The following is a 12,230-nucleotide window of genomic DNA, read 5'->3' as shown; positions in this document are numbered from 1 at the left end:
CACAACAACCCGACTTCTTACACAAGAAAATATTTGCTTCTCTCAAGACGATAAATTCAAAAATTCTTAGCAGCTGCAATTGATGAGTTTATTGCTACTAATCAGAACGAGATGGAACCGGTTTCTCGCTCACTGTTTTGGGAATCGCTAAAAGCATACCTTTGGGGTCAAATTATCTCCTACTCTGCACATCTGAATAAAGCCCGTAAAGCCAAACTGCAAGAGCTCTCTATTAATATTAGTAATTTGGACCAACACAACACAGTAAGAAGGTCCTGGGTTCGAACCCTGGGGTTGTCCAACCTTGGGGGTCATCCCAGGTCATCCTCTGTGTGGACTTTGCATGTTCTCCCCATGTCTGCGGTGGGTTTTCTCCGGGTGCTCCGGTTTCCCCCACCATCAAAAAGACATGCATGTTAGGGTTAATACTACTGTCTGTGCCCCTGACCGAGGCATGGCAAGACAAACTGGAGTTGGTCCCCGGGCGCTGCACGGTGGCTACCCACTGCGGAGAGCATAATTTCCCCACAGGGATCAATAAAGTATCTCCCCCCCCCCAGTCTATTCAAATGCTGTGTTGAGTTGCAGACTGAATTTGATCTCATAACAACCACTGATGCACAGCGTCTTCTTTTACGCTCTCGTTCCACATACTACGAGCATGGCGATAAGCCAAGCCGCCTCCAAGCTCATTAACTATGTCGACAGGCAGCTTCGCACATGATCCCTCAGATAAAAGACTCACTTGGCACACTGCATAGGAACCCCACCGTCATGAACTCTATATTTTGCACTTTCTACTCTTCTTTATATAAATCTGAATCTCCGTCTGACAACACTGAAATGCACTTTTTCTTGGATAGTCTCAATTTCCCCGTGATAAACCCAGTTATCTTTAAAGAACTCGAATCACCATTGACAGTAGAGGAAATAACCCTTGCTATGAATAATATGCAAAACAATGAAGCACCTGGCCCAGATGGATTTTCAGCTGAATTTTTTTTTTTTTTAGAAGATTGCGAGATAAACTGACCCTGCTATTGCATTCTGTATATAACGAATCATTGCAGTATGGGTCTCTCCCCTCAACTTTAAGACAAGCCTCCAATAAGTCTGCGTAAAAAAAAAGACAAAGACCCATATTTCTGTAGCTTACACAGACCGCTTTCCTTAATAAATGTGGATGCTAAGATCCTTGTTAAGGCCTTGGCCCATCGCTTGGAAAATATTCTCCCAAATGTCTCAGATGAGCAAACCCGATTTATAAAGGGGTGCCAGCTGTTCTATAAAGTCCGTACCCTCTTAAATATTACCTATTCTAAAACTTCAACAACTACACCTGAATTAGTGATCTCAGTCAACGCTGAAAAAGCATTCGACAGGGTTGAATGGGACTACCTTTTTACTGCATTAAGAAAATTTGGGCTGGGAAATGTATTTATTTCGTGGATACGTCTCCTTTATACGTCCCCACAAGCTAGCATCACCACCAGTGGCATTCAATCCAGTTTTTTCACCTTTTCTCGGGGCACTCATAAGGGTTGTCCCTTATCCCCCCTATTATTCGTTTTAGTAATAGAGTCCTTGTCAATCTTTCTGAGATCATCTTCCATTTTTACTGGGATATCATGTTTGGGCATAGAACTTAAGCTTTCACTCTATGCTGATGATTTGCTGTTGCATGTCTCAAATCCAAACCACTCTATACCAGTAATTCTCTCCGGTTTTCAGAGATTTGGGTAATTTTCCGGCTATAAAGTAAATATCTCCAAGAGTGAATGCTATCCTATTAATGCTTTGGCAATATAACTTAATCAGTCCAATATCCCTTCAAATTGAGTCCCTCCGGCTTTAAGTATATGGGGATAAATGTAACCAGGAAACTGACCTCACTTTTTTCAGCTTATTTTTCTCCTTTGGTGTCTAGAATTAAATCTCACCTTCAAAGATGGGATAGTTTGCCTCTGTCTTTGATTGGCAAAATTAACACAGTTAAAATGAATATTTTGCCCAAATGTTTATTTCTGTTCCAATGTCTCCCCCTATTTCTGCCGAAACTTTTTTTTCCCCCAAACAACTGATCAAGCCATTTCTTACTTTTTATGATGTGGAAAGGCACCCAGAATCAGTAAATCGATTCTTCAGAGATGCAAATGAAGTGGTGGACTTTCTCTGCCAAATTTTCAGATGTATTATTGGGCGACACACATTCAAAAAATTTCATTTTGGTTTAATTCAATGGATCTGCTATGGTGTAAGTTAGAGGCACAGTCCTGTGTTTCATCTTCCCTAACGGCTCTGCTTTTCTCCCCTATTGCAACCAACCCCTCTGGCTTTACAAATAACCAATGGTACGTTGCACCCTCAAAATTTGGTATCAGTTCAGGAGGCATTTTAAATTCATTTCAGCATCCACTTTAGCTCCTGTACTGAGGAATAATTTATTTCAACCCTCATCTACAGACTCCACCTTTTCTGTGTGGCACGACAAAGGCCTGAAAACTTTTAAAGATCTGTATAAGGACGGCATCTTTTGTAGTTTTGCAGATCTATCATGTGAATTTCATCTCCCACCTTCTCATCTCTTTCGTTATTTTCAAATTAGGTACTACATAAAATCTTTGTTTTCAGTTTTCCCCTCCTCTCCTCTGAGTCAACCCTGGGATGAGTTTCTCAGCACTGATCCCCACCAAAACTCACTCATTGCAAAGGTTTATAACAAACTTTGGTCATGTGACAGTTCACCAGCCACTAAAGTCAAGGCTGCCTGGGAGCTTGAACCCGGATGATGGTGGGACGTTGCTCTTAATAAAATTCACACAAGCTCAACTTGCGCTTGACTCACACTCATACAATTCAAGGTACTATTTAGGGTTCATTTTTCCAAAGCACGATTGTCACAAATTTATCCCAATATCACTGACAGTTGCGATAAATGTCAAGCTTCATCCTGCAATCTAGACCACATGTTCTACTGCGGTCCTTTAAGCAGTTAGATGTTCTAGCTTTCACTTCCTTACTGGCGAGACACTACCTTCTTCTCCACTGGATGCCTGCCAAAGCTCCCTCCAGCACTCAGTGGTTCAGGGATAACATGCCCTTTCTTAAGCTAGAGAAGATCAAATATGGTGTGAGAGGTAACTCTGATAACTTCTATGGCAGATGGCAACCCTTTTTCATGTTTTTTTAACTCCCTTCAATCTGTCTCCTGATTAATGCCCCCCCTCCCTTTTTTCTGTTATTTTCCCCCCTTTTTTTATGGTTGTTGCAGTTGGGTTGATTTATCAATTGATTTGCTTGCTTCATAAATGTGTTCTTGTTTTTTGGCAATGCTATGAAAATCTTTAATATATATATAAGGACTGTTTACATTTACTTTGTCCTAACAACTGAAATTTCTTATTTTGATGTGGATTTGAACATTTACTTTGTCCTAACCACTGAAATGTTTTATTTTGATGTGGATTTGAAAAATGTATATCCCAAGGTATAGTGGATAGCTATGGTGCTGGAAGACTGTACTGCATTTGCACTTAAAAGTATGGGTTAAGTGGTGACCTTGGTTAATACTAAGTTCTAAGTGTTGAAAATATATTATTTATAAGACACTAAATATGAGTCAAGGTTTACACAGGTGCTGCTTTAACGTATAATAAAAGGGGACTTAAAGTTCTTTCGGTTTTGTTTTATAACATGTGAATATTTTAAAGCTTAATATCTCTCAACCACTGAGTACACAGACAGAACCTTTTAAATCCAAGGGGATTAAGCAGGGATGTGCATAATTTACGTTCATAACTGAAAGGTCATCAAGGACGCTTTAAGTGAACTGATAAAAAAAATGTGCACTGAAACATAAGAAATGTGGCACTTTATAGTGAACAACAGGTCTATTTATTCTTTTAATTAAAAAGAATGGAGAGGAGCTCAGTAATAAAACGGTCAAATCATACTTTAGTTGCTATTTGTGAGTTGATATAAAGGTAACTGATTGTATTAAATGGCTGTATGATATCGTCTCATATCAATCGCAAGCCCCTGAATTGAATTGAAATCGTATCGTGGCACACTGTGATATCAGCAAATATAGTATCGTTGATATGTTGTATCCTGATGAAAGTTGTTAAAGGTGTGTGTGTGTGTGTGTGTGTGTGTGTGTGTGTGTGTGTGTGTGTGTGTGTGTGTGTGTGTGTGTGTGTGTGTGTCATTTTGCATGTGTGGGGCTTGTTGTACCTGGTTTGGGGTGATGGTGTGACGGCCGTTGCACTCTGAAATTTTCTTGGTGTCTTTGCTGCATCTCCTCCATACATGCACTGAAACATCAGAACAAATGATAGTTTCCTCATCTCGCTCAATGTATGCCACTACAGGTCAGTATGAGCAAGACAACACTAAACACTGCAAAGGTCACTGCAAAGGAATCAAAGTAACTGCATTAAGAAGTCAGAATACAGTATTCAGCCCACATCCTGCTGGAAACACCAGTATTAAGATGACAGTTGCTTTAGACAGTTTGAGGAGAATACTTTTAGAATACGCTCCTCCCAATCAGCATTGGTGTTGCGGGTGGGATTCTGTGTTCAATGTTCAGTAGCGGACGAGCACAAGATCACGTGAAAATTGGAAACTGAATGGAAGGAAAATTGTGTTTTAACACTAGAACAACCAAGACAGTTATTATGGCCGTTTCGGATTTTCAAAGTTTAATAACTTTATGGGGGGGGAAAGATACAGACCTGCCGCTCCCTGAATTCTCCTAAAATTATGTATATTTGCATTAAAATTAGTTTTAGATCAGATTAAAAAAAAAAAGTTACAGTAAGGTCTACCTAAAACTAACATAGATGGTCAACATGACTGTCTCGTAATTAGTGCATCATCATGCGCGTTATGTCACTATTTATGACGTGTGTTGGTTGCATCATTTCCTTCATGAAGTTTGTTGCTCTGTCCTAGAAACACACTAAACTTGATGTGTGATTATGTCCAACATCTCTGGTTACAGACGCTGTTACAGACGCACCATGACTACCACAGTAGTAGTATTTACAGGCGTTGGACAGTGGCCATTTTAAATTGTTTGAAAAACAGAATTAAAGTTGTTAAAATGTTAATTTTGGTGTCAGTTGTTTCCTAACAGACATACTAACATATGTTATGCATTAATATCTTAACTGGGTATTTATCTTGACAGAATATAGAGTTTAAAAACCGTGAGCAGTAATTTTAGCAATGATAAAACACATGGAAATCATCCAATTAGCTGCAATAGATTTACTCTGTGTGTGTGTGTGTATGTGTGTGCTTGTGTGGTTTCAATGTGTAAATTTGGGCTTCTCTTATTTCTCACTCATGAAACGTGATAATAACAGCAGCAGCAAGGTGAGGTCAAGTGAAAAGCCCTCCACAGTAAAACTTAGCTTGCCCTGAGCAGACCTCTCTCCTAATGAAAAGTAATCACACAGATTTTTATAACACCATAAACTACTTCAGTATGTGAACATTTCCTCCTGCATGCACCACATGTTGGGAGAGCAGCAGTAACTGGCAGATGGTCAACACATTGACATAATGGCATGGAGATACCAGTAACACCAAGGAACAAGTAACAATGTGACATAGATGATATTAATACAACACAACAGTTTCAAATGTGCCTTTTGAAGATGCGTTCTAAATGTAATCTGAATTACTCTTTTAAGTAATGTAACTAAATAGATTACTTGTAACATTTGGACAGTGTGTTCAGTACTCCGGCACAACATAATTTTTCAAAGTATTCTACCCAACCCTGCTCATAACTGCGTGAGGGTCAGGAGGGAAGTGGTCCCTGAGCACCATTTCAGAGTAGCTAAACTACATATTGGTCCTCTTCCTTAGCATCTGAGCCTCCAAAGCAGTGGCACGCAAACTTGTGCCCATGGCTAAATGTACACTTCTATGTGTGACCTTTGTGCTTACTTTCAATTTTTTGTTTAGAGACACGTTTTGTTTCACTGCTCACATTAGTGATTGTGCTCAGCTCAGTATTTATTTTCCAAGCAGTGGTGGATTAGCAGTACGTGTTCCTGGGTTTAGACTCACTAGCAGGATCTTCCCACAACGTAGGTCTAAAATCAGGTATTTCATTGTCTTTTCACCGACTCATCAGTTTCGTGTGCTTCCCCTCTACTAACCTTTGCTATAACCACATCCCCACCGGCGCCGTTTGTATCACGGGTGATTTCCCTAATCTCGTCGCACCACAGTTTCTCTGACGCAGTCACAGTGAGAGGTCAGCGAGCGACGAGCCAAAACAGCCAATCACGCCTAACCGTGTCATGGGGAGCGACATGAATGAACTTGAATTCTGACTTCCTCAAACAGATTTCAGCTGCCTGGGCTAATACTGCATGTGTCTGACCTAGGACCACATTTAAAAGTGGCCTAAATCAGAGCTGAGGGAAAATAAAAGCTTTTTCCATGTATTTTTGTGTTCACACTTCTCTAACAACTCCAGTCTGTGTCACCTGGCATTAACATGCGCCTTGGGTTTTCCGATCACAAGCGGACAGCTCTACCTACATCACTTCACACCTGGCATCAGCACACGTCCCCACAGGCGTCTTGAGTGACCATGTGATCGGATCTCACTTTCTCGCTCTGTATGCAAATAAGCACATACATCACTGTGGCAGCGGGTGTAGCTTAGCCTCGGCTGCAAGCGGAGAGAGGGGGCGTGGCTCGCAGGAGAGCAGACGTGATAAGGAGGCTGATATGTCAGACTGACAACCTGTCCCTTATACACCAGTTTAGCTGGGTGCCAGCTGACTGGCTGACACACACGAGACACAGGTGAAACACGGGGCTGAAGGGAGGCGGAGAAACACAGGGCTGAAGGGAAGAGGGTGAAACACAGGGCTGAAGGGAGGTGGAGAAACACAGGGCTGAAGGGAGGAGGAGAAAGGGGAGCCACGCGTTCTGAAAGGACAGGGCGAGGAAACGAACCCAGCACCACAACACACCGGCCCCTGCGAGTGAACAAATGAAAGACATGCAACCTGTGTTAATCGCCTAAAACCGTGCCCGCCTTCATTTTGAACCCTCCCGTGGAACAGACGTGTCACAATCACGTAAATAAACACGTTAACACGTACAGAAATGCGAGGGGAGGAGTCGGAGCAACCGGCATCTAATAAAATCATTTTAATGCCCCATCAGTTTGTATGACGTATTTCCCATCTGTAAAACATTACTGTAAGTTATTCCACCAAATTATGCTGTCATACAAAGTGTGAAGTGCTCTTAAAGAAATACAGTAAATCCTCCCATATCCCAGCATCCATCATCCAAACCACTGATCCTGCTCTCAGGGTCACGCGGATGCTGCAGCCTATCCCAGCAGTCATTGGGTGGCAAGCGGGGAGACAACCTGGACACACCGCCAGGCCATCACAGGGCCCAGACACACACACACACATGCACGCACGCACGCACACCTAGGGACAATTAAGTACGGACGAGTCACCTGACCTACGTCTTTGGACTGTGGGAGGAAACCTGAGACCCTGGAGGAAACCCACGAAGACACAGGGAGAACATGCAAACTCCACACAGAGGACGGCCCCCAAGGTTGGACCACCCCGGGGCTCGAACCCAGGCCTTCTCGCTGTGAGGCGACTGCGCTAACCACTGCACCACTGTGCCACCCCTACGCCTAATCTGATTTAATGTTGAGTAACATGACGCCAAGCAGGAGTCAAGTTCGTTCAATAGTCGCCGCAGCTCGTTTTGCTGCTCGTTTTGTTGAATCCATGGCATTTGGGTCACAGATGCTAACAGTGTGTGTGTTTGTGTTTAGCGCCAGCAAAGGTTGTGCATGGCGTTGATCAGTGCGTCACTTTGTTCTGCATTTCTATTGGTTGGTTAGTAGACGTAGGTCGTAGCAGCAGTCACATTGTGAGATGGTCATCCTACATCTCTGACACGGTCAGACTTTTGCGCCAGGTTATCTTCAGTCGCAAGACTGTAATTACGGCCATCTTTGAACCTGTCTCACAGTGCGACGTAGGACCACCGTTTTGGAGCCACGACCAAAGATATCACCACGTTTAGTCATCTTTCAACTGAGACGGCCCAAACCACACAGTCTGTAGGAGGCTTTAAATAGTATAGTATGTGGTGACTTTTCTGCAATGTTTTTGTGCAAACCAGAAGTTCTTCTGTGGTTCATTCAACACATCTAAGTGATTTTCGATGCGTCAGTCTTGTCACTACAGCCATGACCTTGGCGATCGTAGCAGAGCAGCTAAAATTGCCTTAAAAATGTTGAGCAAGCCCGTGATTTGCATTAAAGATGGAGGTCAGGGAGAATAATTTAGCACTAAAGGATGATTTCACTCAAAGCCTGGACGGAAGTGATGTGAACGGAGAGTAAGATGCACTGCTCTTTGAGACTTCCTTCAACTGACATGATTAAGAAGCACACAACAAACAAGGTTTATTGACACCTATATCCTATTGGACTTGAACCTAGTTTGTTGGCATTTACTTGCATTGTTGCCTCCTGACTAGATCCTTGCTTGTGTTGTATTAACTCTCAGATGTACATTGCTTTGGATAAAAGCGTCTGCTAAATGAAACTGTAACATTATAACATTGTTTGAGTCTGCCTTTGGTAAGTTGGTTTGACTGATGGATCACATTTATGCCCAGCTGAAGCTTGTACTTTATTCCAAACTATCTGCGGGTGTAAAGTGATGGCACCTGGGAAATGGGTAGGTGTCGACCTATTTCTCTTTCTCAAAGCGGAAATATTTTTGACATGGGTGATATAATTGTTGGTGGAGTTTACCGTGATGTCGATTCCTGTTTTAGCCTTTCGAACTCAGCCTGTGCCCGGGTCAGCTGATCCTGCAGCTCCTCCTTCTTCTGGTGCAGCTTCTCCCTCGCCTCACGCTCAGCAAGGAAATCTGCCTTGTAGATTTCAGCCTGATCGAAGACACATACAAACTTTTCTTACAAATGTTTCAGCACAACGAGTGGCAGCATGTGTGAAATAGTGTGCTGGTGATGAAAATGGTGAGTTGGTGGTGAAATGGTGTGCTGGTGGTGAATTGGTGTGTTGGTGGTGAAACGATGTGTTGGTGGTGAAAATGGTGTGCTGGTGGTGAAATGGTATGCTTGGTGGTGAAATGGTATGCTTGGTGGTGAAATGGTATGCTTGGTGGTGAAAATGATGCGTTGTGAAGAAAATGGTGTGCTGGTGGTGAAAATGGTGTGCTGGTGGTGAAAATTGTGTGCTGGTTGTGAATTAGCCAAAAAACAATGTATGAAATCCATGCAAAAAGTCTCGAAGATGTTGTGTTAATTAGCCAACTTGCAAAGTTGCTGAACATGTGCATGAGCAGTGAGTGTTTGTGTGTGTTTGTACCTGTGCAGTAAGTACAGGTATGGTCTCCAGGGAGCTTCGCTGTTGCTCCACCTCCTCCTTAAGCTTATCAATCAGATCTTGTTTGAGGGCAAGCGCTCGCTCTGCCTCCTCTAGTCTACTGGAGAGATCTCCTCCCTGAAACACGTTAACACACACACACACACACACACACACACACACACACACACACACACACACACACGGAAAAAAAAATAATTTACTAACCCTTATTGAAAATTATTTTCACACAATTGTGCTTATATCCTGCCACTTGTATTATGCTTGGTACAGATTGTTCTTAAAGGATAATTCAGGTTATAAACTTTTTTGACAACCTGGGTCTTATTTTCGTAGTGTTTGCCATGGTGCAATATCAGTAATTTATCATTTTACCCACCAGCCTCATTGTGGAGCTCTTGGACATGGGACCACCACTGGAAAAAGCTTTACAATGGTATTTTATGATGCCATGGAACATGATCCTTAAACCTGTCCTCTCAACAACAAATAAACAACCCTTATACCTTGGTGACACTGTGTACGATTTACCATTATCTACGACGGCCGGGCAGCTTATCGATGATACCATCACCTACAGTGGTAGGTAGTGGTAACATCCTGGTTCAACCAGGAAGAAGCTCAGCAATGTGATAGACCACTGATAATTTTGGACTTTTCCTCCCTTTTTCTCTCCAATTGTACTTGGTCAATTACCCCACTCTTCTGAGTCGTCCCGGTCGCTGCTCCACTCCCTCTGCCGATCCAGGGAGGGCTGCAAACTACCACGTCTCCTCCAATACATGTGGAGTCACCAGCCGCTTCTTTTCACCTGACAGTGAGGAGTTTCACCAGGGGGACATAGCACGTGGGAGGATCACGCTATTCTCCCCAGTTCCCCCTCCCCCGCAAACAGGCGCCCCGACCAACCTGAGGAGGCGCTAGTGCAGTGACCAGGACACATACCCATATCCGGCTTCCCACCTGCAGACGTGGCCAATTGTGTCTGTAGGGACGCCCGACCAAGCTGGAGCTAACATGGGGATTCGAACTGGTGATCCCCGTAGGTAGGCAACGGAATAGACCGCCACACTACCCGGACATAATTTTGGACATTTTAAGGAATAAATTTCATCTTGCACGTTTGTTTTCACTTGTATGTATGCGTTTACTCAGGTGATTCAGTTCAGTAGGTTCAAATGGATGTGCTGAAACATGTCGGAAACTTGTAATCCATGGTGGCACCATTACACGCTGTTGTAAAGCCACGTCCAGCGGTGGACCCGTGGCCAAAATCTCATAAATGAAGTTGATGAGTAAAGTGGTATCGTAATCGACACGCACAATGGCAAAAACTACAAAAAAACACCGAGGTTGTTAAAAACAAAGGAAGGATGAGTAGACGATGCATTGCATGTCTGATAAGTGATGCATGTGTGCAGGCCTGTCTGCACAGTAAGTGATGCACGTGTGCAGGCCTGTCTGCATAATAAGTGAGGCATGTGTGCAGGCCTGTCTGCGTAATAAGTGATGCATGTGTGTAGGCCTGTCTGCATTATCACCCAAAGACAAAGACAAGTTAAGAGTAGCATAAAGACATTTAGCTATAACATAATGAAGACATGCAGAGTGTTTGGTCTGGTTTACCTCATTCTTCAGTTTGGAGTCATAGTCTCTAAACAGACATGTGTAGGCGTGCTGTAGCTGTGCAAGTTTTTTCCTGAAATTAAACAGAAAAAAAAATAATCAAAAAACAGATATAACCATACAATTCATATCATTTATGGGACCTTCAATTCAGTGTGTATGGCATGTGGTGTGGTCAAGGCTCAGCATTTTTGGTTTTTATTTTTCAAAGCCATCCAGCATGCCGAATTTCGCCACAAGAAGGCGCTTTTACACAACCTCACATGAACAGGAACAACTTTCAGATCCATGGAAACATAAAATCCGGGTGAAAATCAGTTTAAAAATATGGGTATTTTTCGGTGAAAATCGGTAAAAACCGAAAACGCTGAGCCTTGGGCATGTGGTATGGTGTGAATCTACAGTACGTTTCAGTGCATATCACAAACGCACACAAACATGCTTTGAATCATGATGCATGTATGATTTGTTATGAATAATTGAGCTTTGTGTGTGTGTATGTGTGTCATCTGATACAGCATGGCTGTGTATGTGATATAGTATGTGTGTGTGTAGTGATGTGCACATGATTCTCATACACGGATAGGTGTGGTATGTGTTCATGAATAAGTGGCGTTTCCTGCATGCATGTTGGTGTTGCGTGTACTGACAGCGCCTTTTGTGTGGGTGGGCCCACCTTTCTTCTGCAACGACATGCCGCTCTGTCTTGAGGGCTGTCTCCAGGCTCTGGCTCTGCAGCAGCAGCTTGTCCACAGCCACGTGGTGCTGCTTTCTCTGCTGTTCTAACTCCCTCTCCGCCACCTGCAGGGCCTCCATCTTACTGCATAGCCTGGGCACACAGTCACATGCACGTTGAGAAACACATGGCCACATGTAAGCAGTCGTGTAGACAAAAATGTATGCAAAGTCGTGAATGCACACAGAGAAATGAATGTCAACAACAAGTGACCCACAGAGCCAAACCAAGAGAGGAACTTAATACAAGCACCTGTCACATCAGCAATACTGAGCAAGACAACCACTTGCCAGACAGACTCACTTTTCCTCCAGGATTTTGCGTTCATGCTCACTCTTGTCCAGGCAGCTCTGTCTCTCCTTTAGCTCTCCTAATAGAGATGTTGCTTGGGCCTTCAGAGCCTCACAGTCCTTAGCCAGCTGCAAACACAAAGTCACA

The 12,230-nt window shown here is 43.2% G+C and overlaps 1 protein-coding gene across 4 annotated transcripts in view; it reads right to left on the bottom strand.

The window, feature by feature from the left end:
* ikbkg (inhibitor of nuclear factor kappa B kinase regulatory subunit gamma) overlaps positions 1–12,230 on the bottom strand; it is a 31,491-nt gene that overhangs the window by 11,202 nt on the left and 8,059 nt on the right. For all 4 annotated transcript variants that reach the window (XM_056274522.1, XM_056274523.1, XM_056274524.1 and 1 more), the window contains 6 exons: positions 12,096–12,211; positions 11,733–11,885; positions 11,057–11,129; positions 9,413–9,547; positions 8,834–8,970; positions 4,234–4,313 (listed from right to left, as the gene is read on the bottom strand). In XM_056274522.1, coding sequence (XP_056130497.1) covers positions 4,234–4,313; positions 8,834–8,970; positions 9,413–9,547; positions 11,057–11,129; positions 11,733–11,885; positions 12,096–12,211 — 694 coding nt within the window. The remainder of the gene's footprint in view (positions 1–4,233; positions 4,314–8,833; positions 8,971–9,412; positions 9,548–11,056; positions 11,130–11,732; positions 11,886–12,095; positions 12,212–12,230) is intronic.

Source organism: Lampris incognitus, chromosome 2 (assembly GCF_029633865.1).
Source record: "Lampris incognitus isolate fLamInc1 chromosome 2, fLamInc1.hap2, whole genome shotgun sequence".
Taxonomy (NCBI): Eukaryota; Metazoa; Chordata; class Actinopteri; order Lampriformes; family Lampridae; genus Lampris; species Lampris incognitus.
The sequence above is the reverse complement of the archived record's forward strand: the minus strand, read 5'-3'. Positions and strand labels throughout refer to the sequence as shown.